At 42.9% G+C, this 20,601-nt stretch overlaps 2 protein-coding genes across 2 annotated transcripts; both read right to left on the bottom strand.

Moving 5' to 3' along the window:
- Positions 1–569: 569 nt before the first annotated feature.
- On the bottom strand, positions 570–2,518 carry LOC126983266 (neurotrophin 1-like). Its single transcript, XM_050835911.1, has 2 exons — positions 1,904–2,518; positions 570–1,509 (listed from the first exon to the last, which is right to left on the bottom strand). The coding sequence occupies exons 1-2, from the start codon at positions 2,021–2,023 to the stop codon at positions 889–891; spliced, it is 741 nt and encodes a 246-aa protein (XP_050691868.1). The 5' UTR covers positions 2,024–2,518; the 3' UTR covers positions 570–888.
- A 14,440-nt stretch (positions 2,519–16,958) lies between these two features.
- Positions 16,959–19,976, bottom strand: LOC126983258 (uncharacterized). The gene is made up of 2 exons (XM_050835902.1): positions 19,892–19,976; positions 16,959–19,314 (listed from the first exon to the last, which is right to left on the bottom strand). The coding sequence occupies exons 1-2, from the start codon at positions 19,907–19,909 to the stop codon at positions 18,247–18,249; spliced, it is 1,086 nt and encodes a 361-aa protein (XP_050691859.1). The 5' UTR covers positions 19,910–19,976; the 3' UTR covers positions 16,959–18,246.
- Positions 19,977–20,601: the final 625 nt, after the last annotated feature.

The raw sequence follows: 20,601 nt of genomic DNA, 5'->3' as shown, positions 1-20,601 counted from the left end.
ATCATCATCATCTTTGACCTTCTCCTATTCATCTTTTTCGTCATCTTCCCTAACACCATCCTCTTCATCGTCGTCACCATCATTATTTAGCTGTATTGTAGTTTAATGGGTATGTGGTTCAGTGCTGATCGGTTAGGCGAAGGAAAAGTTACCGAAGTGAAAAAAAAAGAAAAAAAAATGTTCAGTGCCGATGGGAAGGGAAAAAAAGGAAGGGAAAGGAAAAGGGAAAGGAAAGGAAAAAGAAAGGAAAAGGAAAAAGAAAGGAAAAAAGGAAGGGAAAAAATGTTCATTGCCGATGGGAAGGGAAAGTTACCGAAGTGAAAAAAAAATATGGAAATGTGTCTTGGGGTGAGGAAAAGGACGGAATAATTTGAGACAGGGAAAACGAGAAAGAGATAGATAGATAGATAGACAGATAGACAGGTAGGTAGATAGAGATAGTGAGAGGTAATACGAATGACAACCAGATATATAAAGAAAGAGGAAAATAAGCGAAGGGATGAGGAATAAGAGAAGTTGAAGTAATTGATATATATTCGTACGGAGGAAGGAAAATAGAAGTCAAGGTATATGTTTTTTTACCTTTATTCACGCCCATGATTAAGACGTGGCACAGACTTAATGATAACAATAGAATACATTAACCTACAAACTAGCGATTAGAAGAGATGACTAGAGAACTGCTTTCTTCACGTTCGCCTGTAGAAGAGGCGTGTAGGGGAGAGTTGTGGTTATTCCTTCTTCTTCTTCTTCTTCTTCTACTACTGCTATTACTACTTTTCTTCTTTTTCTTCCTCTATTTTTCTGCTTCTTCTTTTTCCTCTTCTTCTTCTTCCTCGTCGTCGTCGTTGTCTTGTCTTACGTAGGAACTATCGCATGGTCCTGGTGTTAGTGGTCGAGAGTGGAGGCGCCGAGGAGACAGGCGCAGCTGGCGGGCAGCTTGAAGGTCTCGATGGTGAAGGGGAAGTACTGGTCGTAGGGGTCGAAGACGAGGAAGCGGTGGTAGATGGACTTCTGGAGGCAGGAGGAGTCGTGGCATTCAGGCACCAGCGGGCAGGCGTCCCCGGCGGTGAGGCACTCCTCCACGCGGGTCGTCTGCGTCAGGGTCTTGTAGTGAGTCTCAACGTTGTTCACGATGACACGCCATTTACCGTCCGTGTTGATTGCCCGCAGCGGCCTGACGTAGGCGGTCTCGGAGGGGCAGAGGTACGTCTCCTCGTCCAGGGTGTCGGGCCGCTCCACCGACAGCTCCGTGTTGAGGTCCGCCACGTCGGCGTACAGATCGATAACCTTCGCGAAGTGGTACTGGATGGCGTGCTTGATTTCGTAGAGCGGGTACTCGGTGTCCTCGAGGCACCACGGCTTGGTGGTGTTGTCGGCGCAGGCAGGGACCTCGGGCTCGTGGCCGTAAGAGGGCTCGGGGTGATGGTGGGGGGCGGGGGGGCGGGCGCCGTACGATAAGTGTCCGGAGCCGTCGGCTGCGGCGACCACCACCACGCCGAGGAACGTCTGAGGGCGGGAAGAGCCGGTTAGGAAGGGGCGTTAGGGTAGGCAGGTGAGGTGGCAGTGCCTCACCTGGCTATCCATACAGGACCTCTGCTTACATGACCCACACCAGGCCAACACCCACAAACTCTGCCCCAGCGCTATCACCCTGATGGCCAGTGCCGGCTTTGGAAAGCACTTGTAATAGTTAAGCTTAGTGACACACACCACTAGGAGGATAAACTTCATTGAGGATGGGAAGTAAAGAATATAATGCTATAAATGTCAACTAATTATTGCAGTGATTATGATAATATACTCCATGATTATTTTCCGTCGGATTGTTTAAAGTTCCACATCAACGAGAAAGAGATCAGTCACTAATGGACACGATCATGAGTCCTCCTCCGCCACTCACCATCCATTGCATCACCATCATGTTCCCTCGCCAGCCAGCAAGCCGTCCTCGCGTCTCAAGGGTCAGGGCGGTACTGTGGGTCCTTAGTGGCCACTCCCTGGTTATATATGCAGGGCCCATACGCTCCCTCTATGGGGGCTCCGATCCCTCGCAACACACCTGGACAGGCTGCCTCCGCCCCGTCCACGCTTCATTGGCGTTTCCGCGGCAGGACCGAGAAGTAGGCGGTAACAGGCGAGGGACGACTGGAGAACAAAGAGCACAATTGTCATGTATGGGGAAGTTGAAACGGTCTGTGGTTTGTGATCACTAATAACTAAAGTGACTAGTTACTTTTAATGTGTTTCCTCTATCGGCGGTGATCACAGGTAGAGGTAGATGAAAACACAGGTGGATGGACTGATAGCTTTCGGCATATTGGGTGAGAGAGGTAAACAGAAGTAAAGTACACGTCCCAAACAGGAAACCAGGGAGATGGACAGACGAATAGATGGACTGACAGATGGACAGACGAATAGATGGACTGACAGATGGACAGACGAATAGATGGACTGAGAGATGGACAGACGAATAGATGGACTGAGAGATGGACAGACGAATAGATGGACTGAGAGATGGACAGACGAATAGATGGACTGACAGATGGACAGACGAATAGATGGACTGACAGATGGACAGACGGATAGATGGACTGACATATGGACAGACGAATAGATGGACTGACAGATGGACAGACGAATAGATGGACTGACAGATGGACAGACGAATAGATTAACTGACATATGGAGAGGAGGAAGCAGATAAGTAGGTTGAGCAGCAGTTAGTGGCGGCCAGCGGGACTTTCGCTGCCAACTGACGGCGATTCTGAGAGAGGGAGGAAGGAAACATGGAAACCCTGGACACATAGAAGTCGTGGAAACATGGAAGAGCATGCAACAAAAACCCTGTTAGCGTATTTCAAGGCAGCCTGTTTTAGTGATTTAATGATAATAGTGATTTGATAATTGTCACCTGCAGAACTTACTAAACCACTTGTACGCACGCCCAGAAACGATCAATTCACTCCTCTGGCGACAAAGTAAATGTCAGTGTGATTTTTAAAGTGATCTGAGTGTTCCGCGCTATCTAGTTCTGCAGGAAGGCTGATCAGTGGTGGGTGACTCGATTCAAGAAAAAATAATCCCCCTGATGTCTGGATTGCATTAGCAGGCTTGAAGCAGTTGGCCATTTTTATATTGTTGTTATTGGCGAGTTGTGTTATCGAGTTAGTTTAAAGCTCAAGAAAACCTAAATTAGTCGACGTTATGGAACTTCATCAGATACTCCAAGACCTATCTCAAATACCCTCTACTCGCCCCTCTCTCCCCCCCCCCCCCTCCCCAACCCTGTCTCTTTTTAGCGTAAAGAAGTTGAGTCGTTTGAGTCGTTCATCATACGGCTGTGTCCTCGACAATGGTATTACTTATGGGGCGCGTTGCTGCACTCTTGAAAAATTAGACGACATTTTTTGTAACTGAGAACAAGAACAGCACTGCGTATTCCAGGTGGGGAGGAGGAGGAGGAGGAGGAAGAAGAAGAAGAAGAAGAAGAAGAAGAAGAAGAAGAAGAAGAAGAAGAAGAAGAAGAAGAAAAGGAGGAGGAGGAAGTTGTTGCTATACTTGTACAAAGAAAAAGGCATATTCTTGTCATTATCTTCCTCCTCCTCCTCCTCCTCCTCTTGTCAAATTTTCCTTTCTACCTTCTGTTCCCTCCTAAAGCGCCTACTTCTCTCTTTCCTCCTCCTCCCCATCCTCTTTTGTTCTTCCATTACTTCCTCTCTGCATCTTTCTCTCCCTCCTCTGTTCCTCCACATACCTACTCTCTCACTCTCACTCTCGTGGTGTTGGTGGTGATAGGTGATAACAGCGGTAGTGATTTTGATGGTGGTGGTGGTAGGAGGTGATCATGGTAATGCTTGTGGGTGGTGCTGGTGATAATGGTTTTGTTGGTGGTGGTGGAAGGTGATGATGGTAATGCTTGTGGGTGGTGCTGGTGATAATGGTGTTGGTAGTGGTGGTGGGTGGTGATGGGGGGTAGGGGGGGGTGAGGTGGTGCTGGCCCTGTGCAGTCACGCTCATTAACCTGACCGGCGAAAGTGTTAATGGAACTATTCACACACTGGCCAGGTAGTAGACTTCGAGGGCAGGTGTACATAGGCTGGAAAATTAAGGTGAGCCGCAGGTAGAGAATGGGAGGAAGAGAAGAGGAAGTAATGCAAAGGGAAGAAACGAAAAAGAAACAATAAGAGAAAGAATGAACTGAGAGAGATACAGAAAGGGAGAAGAAGGGGAAGTAGAGGAGAGGGAAGAAATGGGTATAGGGGGAAATAAGAGAAAGTATTAAGTAGAAGACAGACATAAAAAAAGAGGAAGTAGAGGAAATTACAGAAAGGGAAAAGATGAAAAAGGAGAGACAGAGAACAAGAAAAGAGGAAGTAGAGGAAAGGAAAGAAAGGGAGAGGATGAAATAGAACAGGAGGAAAGAAAGTAGATGAACGGAAAGAAAGGGAAAAGAAAGAATGAAACGGAGATAGAGAAAATAAGAAGAGGAATTAGAAGAAAGGAAAGGAATGGAAGAGATGAAGCAGAGGAGAGATAAAAACAGAAGAGGAAGTAGAGAATAACAAAGAAAGGAAAAATATGAAATAGGAGGAGAGATATAGAAAAGGAGAAGAGGAAATAGAGGAAAAGGAAAGGATGAAATAGAAGAGATAGAGAAAGGGGGACAAGAGGAAGTAAAGGAAAGGAAAGAAAGGAAAAGAATGAAATAGGAGATAGAGAGAGAAAAGGAGAAGAAGAATAGAAAAGAAAAGATAGGGATAGAATGAAATAGAAGATAGAGAATAGACAAGGAAGTAAAGAAAAGAAAGGGAAAGGAGGAGAGGAAGTAGAGGTAAGGAAAGAAAGAGAAAGGAAGAAACAGGAGATATTTAGATAGATAGATTGACAGATAGATAGATAGACACAGAGAGAGAGAGAGAGACATAGAGAAAGGGGCGGGGGGGGGGTCATATCTCCTTGTAGTGCACCGCGTCCCAATGAGGTCTCGTCTACCTGTGCACACCTACAAGGGCAAGGCGTACGTGCGTGCCAAGGTGAGTGTTGCTAATTAGAGTCTGCGCAGGTGGTAAGTGGGGCCTCCAGGTGTTGCTTGGTTCGTTATTGAAAGCTTGGCGTGGCTAACGAGGAGAAAATTAGCGATGATGATGATGTGTGTGTGTGTGTGTGTGTGTGTGTGTGTGTGTGTGTGTGTGTGTGTGTTTAGGTTCATTCTTCCTTTTCATCTTTTTTTTCTTCTTATATTTGATTAGCTTTTTTGGCTTTGTTTATTTTTTTCTTCATTTTTTTTTCTTTCTTCGGCAATATTGGGTTTTTTTTTAGTGTTTTATGTTCTGTTTTCTTCTTTTCTTATATTTCTTCTTATTCCTATTCTTATTATTCTCCTTCGTCTCCTTCTTTATCATCATCATCATCTTCTTCTTCTTCTTCTTCTTCTTCTTCTTTTTCTTCTTCTTCTTCTTCTTCTTCTTCATCCTCCTCCTCCTCCTCCTCCTCCTCCCCTTTTTTCCCCAACACCAGCAAGATGGAAAGTTCTCTCTGCGGTTTTCTTTGCCAGTACTTAATTGCATAAACTGGGAGAAGGACGAGGAAGAGGAGGAGGAGGAGGAGGAAGAGGAAGAGGAGAAGGGCCTCAATCTACGTATCTCCATCATTTTTACTCTCTTCTTCTCTTTATATATATTTTTCCCACTTCCTCTTCCTCTTCTTTCCCCTTTCCCCCTCTTCATCCCTTTCTGCTCCGTCTCATACGCGAAAGGAAGAGCAAATTTAACAACAACAACAACAACAGCGCAAATCAGTAAAACCAGCCGCCGCGGTTTCTTCATCACCACCATCATCATCATCATCATCGTCATCGTCACCTTCCTTAATTGAGGGAGACACTTACCTGGCCTCCGGGAACGATGTGGTCGCGGAAGGTGTGACGTCTATAGAATCAGCGTTTGTGTTGGGGCGACGAAGGAAATATGGAAGGGACGGGAGAAGGAAGGAAAGTAACATATAAAAGAGGATTACAGGATTTACTGGATGGAGAAAAGAAAAAGTAAATAGAGAGGCGAAGAGAGTAAAAGATTATTCGATTGTTGTAGAGCATAATGTATTGTTAATGAGGATAAAAAGGGACGGGGGAAGGAAGGAAAGTAACATATAAAAGAGGATTACAGGATTTACTGAATGGAGAAAAGAAAAAGTAAATAGAGAGGCGAAGAGAGTAAAAGAGTATTCGATTGTTGGAGAGCATAATGTATTGTTAATGAGGATAAAAAGGGACGGGGGAAGGAAGGAAAGTAACATATAAATGAGGATTACAGGATTTACTGAATGGAGAAAAGAAAAAATATATAGAGGGGGAAAAGAGAGTAAAAGATGATTCGACTGCTGTAAAGAATAGTGCATAAAGTTAATGAGGATAAAAAAGAGTGAATGAAGGTCGTGAAAGACAGAATGGAGAAAAGAAAAAATATATAGAGGGGCAAAGAGAGTAAAAGATGATTCGACTGCTGTAAAGAATAATACATAGAGGTAATGAGGATAAAAAGAGTGAATGAAGGTCGTGAAAGACAGATTTGTAAAAAGACGAAAAGGATAAAGGGTGAAACTGATGAAGGGAAAGATGGATAGAAACATGGAGGATAAGAAGGATGGATAAGCGAAAGAAAGAAAAAAATACGGGAACGAAAGGAAGAGGGAAGAAAACATGGTGAAATTATGTGTTGTATGAAGGGGGACAAAAAGATGAAGAATAATGAGAGAGAGAGAGAGAGAGAGAGAGAGAGAGAGAGAGAGAGAGAGAGAGAGAGAGAGAGAGAGAGAGAGAGTTACGCTTAGAACGCCTTGAGTAAGCGAGTTTTGTGGCGGTGACAGAGATGGAGATAGATGAGGAGAGCCGCGCGCGTGTGTGTGTGTGCCTTGGGAGTGGAGGAAAGGCGGGCGGGGAAGGGCGCTGAAGATAGGGACGTAGAAGATTAAGGTAGGCATTGTTAAACGCTTCCACCTCCCACATCAACTACTTCCAAAGGCCAAGAAGGAGATCAACCGAATTTTAACGACTGTGTTTTTAGGTTCATGGTACAGAAGAAGGGTCAGTCTACCACCAGGGTCATAAAACTACCCAAGGTAATGACCAAAACTCTCATGAAAGCCTCGTCAAATATGTGAGATTGGGCACAAGAATGCTTAAAAATATAGCCCCAAAGCCCCGTTCGCAATGTACCGACTCTGAGCCACGACAACCCAGCGACTCCGGGAACACGAGGTCTTGGGTGTGAAATGTTGACATGAAAGGGTCGCACATAGTCTTTCCGAACTTATGCGACCCTTCCACATCAAGATTTCACACCCAAGACCTCGTATACCCCGAGTCGCTGGGCTGTCGTGGGAGGTTTGAGGGAGAGAAGATTAAGAGTGTATATAAAATTGATGAGGTTGAGAATTAGAAATGAAAACAAGGAACTATAATAAGGAAGTGAGTGATTGAGAACGAAAGGGAATCAGGAAGACTTGAAGAAGACAAGAGTTAGTGTTTACTGGGTTGGAAAGGCTGAAAGGGAAGGGTGCGGAAGATAGGAACGTAGATTAAGGAAAAAGAAACAAGAACTGGGAAGGTTTGACGAAAAGAAGATGAAGAGTGTGTATAAAATTGGTAAGGTTGAGAATAAGAAATGAAAACAAGGAAGAGTAATAAGGAAGTGATTTATTGAGGAGGAAAAAGAATCAGGAAGACTTGAAGAAGACAAGAGTTAGTGTTTACTGGATTGGAAAGGTTGGATGGGAGAATGGAGGCCGGAGGAAGGGCGCGGAAGACAAGGACGTAGAAGAGTAAGGAAGAAAAAAGAACAAGAAGAATTTGAAGAAGAAAAGAATGAGAGCGTGTGCAGATGCTAGAAAAATGATGAGGCTAAGGGGAATAGATGAGGACTGAGGAAGGATTGGGAAGAGTTATAAGGGAAGAAAAAAAGGACAAGGAGAATTTGTAGAAGAAAAGAATGAGAGCGTGTCTGCAGATGCTAAAAAAATGATGAGGCTAAGGGGAATAGATGAGGACTGAGGAAGGATTGGGAAGAGTTATAAGGGAAGAAAAAAAGGACAAGGAGAATTTGTAGAAGAAAAGAATGAGAGCGTGTCTGCAGATGCTAAAAAAATGATGAGGCTAAGGGGAATGAATGAGGACTGAGGAAGGATTGGGAAGAGTTATAAGGAAGTAAATGATTGAGGAAGAAACATAGCAAAGAATTAAGGAAGACTAGAAAGAGAGATTTAAGAAAAACGAGAGAGAATGAGAATGTGTACAGAATAGGGAAAGATTGTTAAGTCTGAGAGGAAGAAAACGAAGACGAAGAAGACTGAGGAAGGACTAGAAAGATTTAAAGAAGACAAGAATTAGAATGTGCAGATGATTGGGAAGACTGAAGGAAGAAATAAGGACTTAGAAAGGATTGGAAATAATTGTTAGAACCTAGACGATTGGGGAAGAACTAGAAAGATTGGAAGAAGACAAGTGAGAATGTGTAGAGGATGGGAAGGATTGGGAAGACTGGGAAAGGTGTAACGGGGGGTGGGAAGGATTGGGACGGCAGGAGATTAGGCAGGTAAGTGGGGCTCGTCAGGTGCTGAGCGTGTTACCTGCCGTTACTCAAGACCCATTAGCCCCGCGTTTACCTGAGCAAGGAAAGCAAGCCTCTCCCTTCCTCCCCATTCCCTCCACTTCCACCTCCCTTTCTCCCCTTCCTCTCCCTGCCTCTCACTTTCCACCTCTCCCTCCACTCCCTTTCCTCTCCCTACTTCTCCCCTTCCACCTCTCCCTTCCACCTCTCCCTTTCTTTCCCTTCTACCTCTCCCTTCCTCTCCCCTTCCCCTCCCCTTCCACCTCTCCCTTCGTGCTTCGTAAAGGAAAGCATACCTCCCTTCCTCTTTCTTTCTTTCCCTTCTTTCTCCGTTCCACCCTTCCCTATCCACCCTATCTCTTCTTTCCTCTTCCTTTCCTTTCCCTTCCACCTTCCCATGCGTTAATACCTAGTCAAGAAAAACGTACCTATTGTTTCCTCTTCCCTTCCATCTTTCCCTCCTCTATTGCCTCTCCCTTCCTCTTTTTTCTCCTCTCCCCTTCCTTCCCTCTTCATTTCACTCTTAGTTTCGTCTCTCCTTCACTTCCCCTTCGTCCCATTATCATCATTCTCTCTCTATTATGTTTACCTTCCTTCCTTTCTTCCCTTCATCTTGTCGTTTTCTCTCTGTTACGTTTATCTTCCTTTCTTTCTTCCCTTCACCTTGTCTTTTTAGAGTTCACATCACGTCTTTTCTTCTCCCTTTTCGTCTTGCCAATCCCTCCTCATCTTCCTATCATCTTCCTTTAGTTTCCCATCTTCTCTAATCTCCTCCCCTTTTCACCGTTCTTTCCCTCTTCCTTCCTTTCTTCTCTTCATCTTGTCTTTTTAGAGTTCACATCACGTCTTTTCTTCTCCCTTTTCGTCTTGCCAATCCCTCCTCTTCCCATCATCTTCCTTTAGTTTCCCATCTTCGTTCATCTCCTCTCTCTTCACAGTTCTTTCCTTCTTCCATCCTTCCGCCTCCCGTCGTTGGCCCACACGAAATTTGTTACAGAACAACACCATGTGGTCATTGGCTAACTAAACCCTCTAAATGGCCAACCACATGCTCCGTTTTCTGCCGACTCGTGTTGCATAATATTGACGGCCCGCCTCCCCCTCCCTTCACCACCAGCTAACCGCCACCACCACCACCACTACTGCTACTACAACAACAACCGCTACCATTATCTCGGACATAAACAAAAGCTATTCCGCAGATGATGAAGAGAAAAGAGAAACATGGAAACATGGAAAAACTGGCAACAGAAGGCCCGCTTTGATGATTTAATCCGCTTAACTGTCACTGTGGTGTCTCCAAAGCAGATTAAAGGACCTTGGTACGTAGGTTCAGTTTACTCCTGACGCAGTGAAATAACGGTCGATTCGATTTATAAAGAAACTGATTGTTTTCGCACTTGCTACTTCTTCAGGAAGGTCTTACCAATCCCTGCTCATCTTCCTATCATCTTTCTTTAGTTTCCCATCTTCGCTAATCTCCTCCCCTCTCTTTACCGTTATTTTCCTCTTCCTTTCTTCCCCCGGCGGATGACTTGGTTTGAAAAGAAACTCTTCCCAATGTCTGTACTACATCGCCTCGCTTCAATAAGTAGACCGTTGTTTCAAGTTTTTGAGTTGGTTTGCAGCTTAAAAACTTGAAATGTCAACGTTACTGAACTTCTTTAGGTACTTGGACGTGAATCATATCTTCTCGTAAGCGTCTATTTTCCAGCGTGAAGAGGTTGAGTCGTTCCTCATACGGCTGAACCCTTAAGGATGGAATCATTTTCGTAGCGCGTCGCTGAACTCTCCAGTAATTCAATGTCCTTCCTGTTATCAGCGGACCAGAACTGTACTGCATATTTGTGGTGAGTCCTTACTATTGAATTATATAAAAATAACATTACTCCCGGCGTCAGAAAAATAGGTTATCAGCACTAACATCATAAGCATCATCAGCAGTAACATTCGTAACATTATTTTGCACCTGTCGGCTAATCAATAAATCTTACACAGGTTTGACGTTCACCTGGACAGAGGGAAGGAAAGAGGAAAGGGAAAGTGGGAAGAGAAGGATGACTGCAGGTATGGGAGACGAGAGAGAAAGAAGGAAAAAGGGAGAATAAGAAAAGAAGGATAATGGCAAAGGATGGGAGACAAGAGAGAAAGAAGGAGGAAGGGGGAATAAGCATAGAAGGATAATTGGTGGGATGGAAGACAGGAGAGGTTACAATGTAAGACGAAGGAGTGGGAAATCGTGCCAAATAGGAATGGAAGGAAAAGTAGAGGTATGATTGACAGATGTAGGTTGAGGGAAAGAAGAGGAGGAGGAGGAGGAGGAGGAGGAGGAGGCCATTGGGGAGAAAAAGAGAATGGTTTATGGAAAGAGGTAATAAATGTGAAGAGGGTGTGTTTACCGCAGAGAAAAGATGGGAAAAGACAAGAGGAGGAGGGGAAGAAGGGAGACGTGGGGAAGATCTGGTCCTTGAGGGGGAAGAGATTGATGGAGAATTCACGTTGATGGGAAAGGAAGAGGAGGAGGAGGAGGAGGAGGAGGATGGGCGTTGGAAGTAGTGATGCAATGGACAAAGAATGATATGATAAAGAAAGAGAGAGAGAGAGAGAGAGAGAGAGAGAGAGAGAGAGAGAGAGAGAGAGAGAGAGAGAGAGAGAGAGAGAGAGAGAGAGTGGGGGGGGGAATAAACCACACATCTTCGTTGATTCGTTCCGTTCATTGCACACACACACACACACACACACACACACACACACACACACACACACACACACACACACACACACACTCATTAGTCACGGGAGGAGCAATGATGACAACTTAAGGGGAGGGGAAAAAAGTGAAAGTTTGACCTTGAATTCCTCCTCCTCCTCCTCTTCATTTATATTTTTTCTTCATTTTCTTCATCTTTTTTGTGTGTGTTTTTCGTCTTCTTTTTCTCTTCTAATTCTTCTTCTTATTCTTTTTTATTTTTCTTCCTATTATTATTATTATTATTATTATTATTATTATTATTATTATTATTATACTTTCAATTTTTTTATTTTGCTTCTAATTCTTCTTCTACTTTTTTTTCTACTTTTTCTACTTCTTTCTCCTCTTCTTCTTCTTCTTTTCTTTTTTTTTCTTCATCTTTTACTTCTACTTCTTCTTTTGCTTCTTTTTCTTCTTCTTTTTCTACTTTTTCTAGTTCTACTTTTCTTCTTCTTCGTCGTCTACTTCTTTCCTTCTTCTTCTTCGTCTTTTTCGTCTACTCCTTTTCCTTCTTCTTTTACTATTTCTTTAATTCTCTTTCTACTTCTTCTTCCTCTGCTTCCACTTCTCCTCCTTGTTCTTCTTATCCTTTACCTCTTTATTTCTTCCTCATTCACTTCTTCTCCTTGTTCTACCCCTTCTTTACTTCTTTATTTCTTTTTCTTCTTCCTGTTGTTGTTGTTGATGTTGTTGTTGTTGTTGTTGTTCGTCTTCTTTCTCTTTTTCTTCTTCTTCTTCTTCTTCTTCTTCTTCTCTTACTTCCTCCTCCTCCTCCTCCTCCTCCTTATTCTCGGGTGGACCAATCACAACATTCTCCTCTTCACTCCCACGAACGAGGAAAACGTGAGGTGAATGCAAGTCGATAACTCCACCCGTCGAGGTTTCGTCACACGACCTCACACATAAAAAAAAGATCCTGGAAAGTGTAACAAAATCCGGCACTGAAAATGAAACCAAAAGAAAAAGGGGGAAGTGAAAATGTTGTAGAGTAAAAGATCATAATCAGATTTTATTTTTTTTTTATTTTTTTTTCTTCTTGCGGTGTAAATCTGGGAGTCTCATTTTTCTTTTTCTTTTTCTTTAATGTTCTTTTTTATTCATTTGTTTATTCATCTTTTTTTTATTTTCCATTCATTTATTTTCTTCCTTCTTCTTCTTCTTCTTCTTCTTCATCTTCCTCTTCTTTTTTTCTTCTATTTCTGCTTCTACTCCTTTTACTACTTTTACTACTAATTTTCTTTTTCTTGTTGTTGTTGTTGTTGTTGTTCTTCTTCTTCTTCTTCTTCTTCTTCTTCCTTCCTTGTTATTTCTTCCTTCTCCTTCTTCTTCATCTTCCTCTTCTTTTTCTTTCTTCTGTTTCTGCTTCTACTCCTTTTCCTACATTTACTACTAACTTTCTTCTTCTTCTTCTTCTTCTTCTTCTTCTTCTTCTTCTTCTTCCTTTTCTAGTTCTTCTTTATGTATTCTTTATTGATTTATTTTATTCATTCCTTCTATTTGCTTATCTTTTTTTTAACTCATTAATTTTAAGTCCGTCTTTTAAACTCTCTATTGCATCATTCTTTTACTCTTCCATTTTCTATTCATTCATTTATTTGCACAATCAATATTAATTTTTCCTTCACTGATCGTTTCTATTTTTGCTTGTCTTTTTTTAACTCCATAATTTTAAGTCAGTCTTTTTACTTCTTTATTGCATCTCTGAATTAATATTGGGATTTCGTTCCTTTATTTACAGTATATTTTTTTTCCCTGATTCCGTCTATTTGCTTATTCTCGTTTTTTAACTCATTTCTTTCATTTCTAGTCAATCTTTTAACTTCTCCATTGCATAATTCTGCATTAATATTGGGATCTCGTTATTTTATTTATTCTATTTATTTCTATTTATTGTTTATGTTTATTTATTTATATTTATTTATCTGTTTTATTTATTTATGTTTTCCCAGACTGCTTCACTCTGCATTTTTTCCCCTTTCATTAAAACATACAAATCACTTTATGAGTTTCCTCGTTAAAAAGCTCAACATTCATTAACTCATTCATTCATTATTTTATTTACATAGTCATTCATTTTTTTGTCCCTTGGCGTTTTCTTTTTTTACATTATCACCTTTCAATAAAAATAATAAAAAATTGTATGAGTGTTCTCGTGAAAAATAACGCCACATTCACTCATTCATTGATTCTTCTATTCTATTTTATTCCCTCAGTCATTCATTTTTCCACAACTCAACATTCACTCATTCATTCATTCATTCATTCATCATTCATTATTCTATTCACTCAGTCATTCATTTTTCCACAACTCAACATTCATTCATTCATTCATTCATTCATTCATCATTCATTATTCTATTCACTCAGTCATTCATTTTTCCACAACTCAACATTCATTCATTCATTCATTCATTCATTCTATTCCCTCAGTCATTCATTTTTCCACAACTCAACATTCATTCATTCATTCATTCATTCATTCTATTCCCTCAGTCATTCATTTTTCCACAACTCAACATTCATTCATTCATTCATTCATTCTATTCCCTCAGTCATTCATTTTTCCACAACGCAACATTCACTCATTCATTCATTCATTCATTCATTCTTTTATTCACTCAGTCGTTCATTTCCTCCTCACGTTACTTCCTCATCCATTATTACTTTCCACAAACAAAACAAAAAAATACAAAACATTTACTCATGATGGTTCTCTTGAAAAATAACGAAACATTCACTCATTCATCCATTCATTCATCTAATCCCTCAGTCATTCAAATTCTCCCCACGTTACTTCCTTATTCATTTTTACTTTTCACAAACAAAAAACAAATACAAAACATTTACTTATGATGGTTCTCGTGAAAATAACGGTTCATTCATTCATCCATTCATTCATCTAATCTTTCAGTCATTCAATTTCTCCTCAACTTACTTCCTTATTCATTATTACTTTTCACAAACAAAAAACAAATACGAAACAGTTATGGTTCTCGTGAAAATAACGCTTCATTCATTCATTGTTCTATTCACTCAGTCATTCATTTTCTCCCCAAAGCTACTTCCTTATCCATTGTAACTTTCCACAAACACAAAGCAATTACAAAACATTTAGTTGAGCTCATTCTCGTGAAAAACAGATCATTGGAATTTTAAAACCACCAACCTTCTCCCTATTAACCAAGGCTGAAAAAAAACATTACAACAAAAAGATCACTTGAAGGAAAAATACCTGACATACCTGAGTGGGACGCGTCTTAAGGACACCCATTAGCCTCGTTACCTGGCGCCGTACCTCCGTGAGCCAATCAACTTACCTGAAGGCGGCTATTCCCTGAGACCAAAGCAATATCTCCCCCAGGAATTTGATTGTCGTGAAGATAAACCACACGATGTCCTACAAGATGGTTACTGGTGTTTATCATGTGTGTGTGTGTGTGTGTGTGTGTGTGTGTGTGTGTGTGTGTGTGTGTGTGTGTGTGTGTGTGTGTGTGTGTGTGTGTGTGTGTGTGTGTGTGCAAGGACGTGGTAGAGAGAGAGAGAGAGAGAGAGAGAGAGAGAGAGAGAGAGAGAGAGAGAGAGAGAGAGAGAGAGATTATGGTAGGTGTAGTGGTGTAACCCTCAAAGTGATTTAATAGTCGCATTAGTAATTATAGTAGTAGTAGTAGTAGTAGTAGTAGTAGTAGTAGTAGTAGTAGTAGTAGTAGTAGTAGTAGTAGTAGTAGTAGTAGAAGTAATATTAGTTAGTAAGTAAATACGGAAAATTTAAAGTTATAGATAAAATAAATATAAGACAAATGATCATTATAAAAGTAAAAATATCAATAGGCAATTTATTTTTCATTGGTTTCTTCTTCCTCCTCTTCCTCTTTCTTTTCCTCCTCCTCCTCATCATCATCATCATCTCCTCCACCCCCTCCTCCTCCTCCTCCTTCACCCCACCCCACCTCTTATGATCGTGAAGGGAAGGTAGGGGAGGGGAGGGGAGGGGAGGGGAGGGGAGTGTAGGTCGCATCCGCCGCGCACAAATAATACACATTGGGGAGGAAAGTGCCGGGCGGGGAGACTAAGTGGAGGTGATTGTAAAGGCTTGTTGGTTTTATTGTTTTCCTCCTCCTCCTCCTCCTCCTCCTTCTCCTCCTCTGTCACTCTCTCTAACTCTCACACTGTCTCCCTCTCTCTTTCTTCTCTCTATCTATCTCTATTTCCATCCATCTTTTTTCCTCTCTCTCTCTCTCTCTCTCTCTCTCTCTCTCTCTCTCTCTCTCTCTCTCTCTCTCTCGTTATCTTATCTGTCTATAGTTATTTTTTTCTCCAATCATTTTCTTTTTTCTATATATCGTTTTTCTTCACTCTCTCTCTCCCTTCTTTTATATCTGTGTTTCCCTCGCTTTTTTGTTTCTCTATCCTCTCTCCATTCTTCCTTTCTCCCTATTTATCTCTATTTCAATCTATCATTTTGTTTTATTCCTCCGCACACTCTCTTCCTCCCTATCTATCTATCTATCGATCTATCTATCTGTCTATCTTTTTTCTTTCTCAGGAATTTCAATGCAAACGAAAGAGCAATCTGGGGACAACAACAAAAATAACACCAACAACTAACACAATGATGGCACTAAATTCTTCTGTTATTAGTGCGAGGAGTACAGTGAAGGGGCAATCTATTCAATGTGTTTATTTTGCGATTCTTATAACTCTACGGAAACTTTGATTAAGAAGAGAAAGAGTAGGAGAGGGAAGAAGAGGAGGAGGAGGAGGAGAAAGGAAACTTGAATGATGCGCGGGAACAGTAGGAGAGAAAGAGGGATAACAGGAAGAGGAGGAGGAGGAGGAGAAAGGAAACTTGAATTATGCGCGGGAACAGTAGGAGAGAAAGAGGGATAACAGGAAGAGGAGGAGGAGGAGGAGAAAGAAAAGGATGATGCATGAGAGAATTAGGAGAGAAAAGAAAAAAAGAAGAAGGAGGAGAAGAGAAAATTGAATGATGGACAAGAGAAGTAAGCAAAAGAAGAAGAGTAGGAGGAGGAGAAGGAGAGAAATAAGGGGAAAGAATAGGAGGAGGAGGAGGAAGAGGAGAAAAACGAAGGATGGACGAGAGAAGTAAGCAAAAGAAGAAGAGTGGGAGGAGGAGGAGAAGGAGAGAAAAAGGGGAAAGAATAGGAAAAGAAGGATCTAGAGAGAAGTATAGAATAGAAAAATGAAGAGGAGGAGAGAAAACTGAATAAACACGAGAACAGGAGGAGGAGGAGAGAAACTTGGATGATGCAGAAGAGAAGTAGACAAAAGGAGAAGAATAAAAGAAGGAGAGAAAAGGGAGAGAAGAGAAACTTAAACGATGCTAGGAAGAAATGAGGGAAAAAAAGAAGATTAGAATGAGGAGGAGGAGGAGAAAAAACTGGATGATGGAAGAGAGATATAGACAGAAGGAGAAGAATAAAAGAAGGAGAGAAAAGGGAGAGAAGAGAAACTTAAACGATGCTTGGAAGAAATGAGGGAAAAAAAAGAAGATTAGAATGAGGAGGAGAGAGATTGATGATGGAAGAGAGAAATAGCCAAAAAAAAAAAAAAAAAGGAGAGGAGAGAAACGAAAAAAAGGGTTCAATATTTATGCATTTATTAATTCTCCTTCAAGTCACTTATACATTTTTTTTCACCCCAAGATGACTAGAGAACTGCTTCCTTACGTACCGCTCAACAGTTTTTCTTTTTATCTCTTATTAACCTCAATCTCGTTAGTGTAGTCATGGGAACAGTGAAAGTACACCCAAATACTAAAAAGTTATGCCCTTACAAATCATTCAAAACGTGGGAAGAGTTGTATTTTCCTTCAAGCTCTGTCTATGTAATATTTAAGGAGTCTATGATAGTATTTTCTAATCTGTCGTGGTTTGTAGAATGTATATTAAAAAAGACAGACGACTTTTTCCCTTCGTTTTACATATTAGGTTGACTGAGTTAGGTTTTCTTAATCATTATGTTTTTGTTTTTTTTACAACACAGGAGACAGCTCAAGGGCACACAAAAAAAGGAAACAATAATAAAAATAAAAAAAGCCCGCTACTCGCTCCTAAAAAAAGAATCAAAAGATGTGGCCGAAAGAGAGGTCAATGACGGGAGGAGATTATGTGAAAAAAAATATGTTCACAAGTATGTAAGTGTACCATCTCTGTTCATGTTACTTTATTCACCGAGGTCATACTTACAACACCGACTTACTTAAACCTATCTCGTGGCTACTCGTATCAAGTCTTATATTACCTTATCCTCCTAATGTTAGCGATCCGGAGACGCCTTCACTTACGTTGCTAATCGACGAAGAACTCTTTAATCTACTCGTACATGTTTGCCTAAGTGCGCGCTTCCCTCGTGAGCACATTATTGTTCCTAATCACCCGTGTGGCATGTTGTATTGTGAGGCACGCGTGGGGCTGAGCACAGGTACAAGATTGAGGTGGGGGGGGTAGGTGGGGGCGTGTGTGTGGGTTGGTGTTGATGGGAGTGGGTGGGCGCGGATGTGTGTGGGGATGGGAGTTAGTGGGTGGGGGTGGGTGTTGGTGGACCCGTGAGTGTGGGTGTGAGTGTAGTTTTTTGTGGGAGGGTATGGGTGGGTGAGTTTGTCCCTTCTCTTCTCACTTCGCCCTTCCTCTCCCTCCTCTCTTCTCTTCCCCCTCTCTTCTAAAAAAAAAATTAGTTTGGGTGTGGTGGGGGTGGGAGGGATCCTGTGTTTATGGGTGTGTATGTGTGGGGGTCGGGGTAGGGTAGTTTGGGGATGGGTGGGTGGGTTTGGTGATGAATTTGGGTGGGGGTGGGTGGGGGGGTTCTGAGTTTGTAGGTGAGTTTATGCGTGTGGGTGGTGGGTAGGGGTGGGTAGTAATGGTGGGGGTGCTAGTCCTCGAGGGTGGAGGCGCCGAGGAGGCAGGCGCAGCTGGCGGGCAGCTTGAAGGCCTCCACGGCGAAGGGGAAGTACTGGTCGTAGGGGTCGTAGACGAGGAAGCGGTGGTAGATGGACTTTTGGACACACCTGGACTCGTAGCAGCTGGGCACTTTGGGGCACTCCGCATGGCCCCGGCACTCCTCCACGCGGGCCGTCTGCGTCACAACCTCGTAGTGGACCTTCACCTTGTTCACGATGACGCACCACTTGCCCTCCGTGTTGAGCGCGCGCAGCGGCCTGACGTAGGTGGTTTCGGAGGGGCAGAGGTACGTCTCCTCGTCCAGGGTCTTTGGTCCGTACACCGACAGCTCCGTGTTGAGGTCTGCCACATCGGCGTACAGGTTGTTGAACTTCTCCAGGTGGTACTGAATGGCGTGCTTGATCTCGTACTCGGGGTAGGCCTCGTCCTCCGTGCAGTACGTGGCGTTAGTTGCCTCGGCGCAGGCGGGCACGGCGGGCTCAGCGGGGTAAGCCGGGGCCTGGCCGGGGCCGTAGGATGGAACATAGTTATACAGCGGGGCGGCGGCGGGGCGGTAGGCCGGGGCGTAATTGTATGACTGTGCGTGCGTGAGGTAGTAGTAGGGGGCCGCGTCGTGCGATGGGGCGGGGCGATAACCCGGCGGAGGGCGTGTGTGTGAAGGCTGTTTCTTGGGAGATCGTGAGGGCGTAACCATGGCCTCTGGGGCGTGCTCCTCGTCTGGGGGGGAGGCAGGGGGGGGCTCAGACCCAGCCTCGGAAGTGGGGCGGTAGGTCACGTGGGGCGGAGTGGATGCCTCTTTCGGGGCGAGGGTCGTGGCGGGGCTCGAAGCCTTTGTGAGGTCTGGGGGGGAGAAGGCGGCGCTGGCGGGGTTGCCTTTTGGGGTGACGGTGCCGGGTTCCTCTGGGTGATCCCCTTTGGGTGCTGAGGGTCGGTGGGGGTGCCGGAGGACCTGGTAGCTGACCGGCTCCTGGTCCCCGAAGGCAATGGACACGTGGCTGGTGGACTCCGGTGACCCCAGACCCACCAGAGCCGTGACGACCTGGTGAGAAAAGGGGGGGAGGGGGGGGGTGACTCTCTCTCTCTCTCTCTCTCTCTCTCATCAAGGTATATCTAATTAAAGAGAAATCAGATAAACGAACAGAAAAAGTAGTAGTAGAAGTAGTAGTAGTAGTAGCAGTAGTAGTAGCAGTAGTAGTAGTAGTAGTAGTAGTAGTAGTAGTAGTAGTAGTAGTAGTAGTGGTAGTAGTAGTAGTAGTAGTAGTAGTAGTAGTAGTAGTAGTAGTAGTAGTAGTAGTAGTAGTGGTAGTAGCAGCAGTAGTAGTAGTAGTAGTAGTAGTAGTAGTAGTAGTAGTAGTAGCAGCAGTAGTGGTAGTAGTAGTAGTAGTAGTAGTAAAAAGATAAAGAAGAAGCAGTAGTTGTTTTTGTTATTCATGTCAAAGAAGTAAAAATTATTAAATAAATCCAAAAAAATAAAAATGACCAAATAAAAAAAAATCCTTGAACTAAAAAAAGTGAAAATCCGCTATGATGAATGATAGAGCGCACACCTGTATTTTCCTTCTACAACAGGCATGATCTTTTCTGCAGTTTCCCCTCAATTTCGCACGAGAACTCACCAAGACGCGGAGAGCCATAGGGATGACCTTCCTAGGCGGCTGTAGGCTGGCCACTGAGGGTTGAGGGAAGGGCACGGGGGTATATATAGCTGGGGTCGTGGGGGCGAGAAGGAGGGAGTGGGGCGCAAGAGGGCAGGGAGGGAGGGAGAAAGAGGAGTTGAGGAAGTGGAGGAAGAGGAAAAGATAGAAGAACAGAAGGAAAGAGAAATAATGGAGTTGAAGGAAGTAAGGAAATGGAAGGAAATGGAGAGAAAATACCGGATTGGAGGAACAGCGAGGGAGAGGAGAGGAAGAAAAGGAAGAGAAAAGGATAAAAAAAAAAAGAGAAAAGAAGAGTTAGAGAAAGAGTTAAATAATGAAATGAAAAGTGGGGAAAAAATTTGAGTAGTGAGAAACGAAAGATAGAAAGGAAAAAGAAGAAACAGAGGAAAGAGAAAGAACTGAGGAAGTGGAGGAAGAAAGAAAATCAAAAGAACAAGAGGAAAGAGAAGGAAAAGGAAGACTAGAGTAAGAATTATGGAGTTAGAAGAAAAAAAGGAAAAGAGGGAGAAATGGGGAATGGATGAAAAGAAGAAAGACCGAAGAAAAGAATAAAGAAAAGTAGACGAAAAGGAAGAAATAGGAAACAGAAGCAAGAGAAAATAAAAGAATCTGAAGAAATTCGAGGAAGAAGGAATGAAAAACGACTTATAAAGGAAAAGAAAGGAAGA

This window comes from Eriocheir sinensis, chromosome 53 (assembly GCF_024679095.1).
Source record: "Eriocheir sinensis breed Jianghai 21 chromosome 53, ASM2467909v1, whole genome shotgun sequence".
In the NCBI taxonomy this organism is placed as follows: domain Eukaryota; kingdom Metazoa; phylum Arthropoda; class Malacostraca; order Decapoda; family Varunidae; genus Eriocheir; species Eriocheir sinensis.
This window is presented reverse-complemented; position numbering and strand designations above follow the sequence as displayed.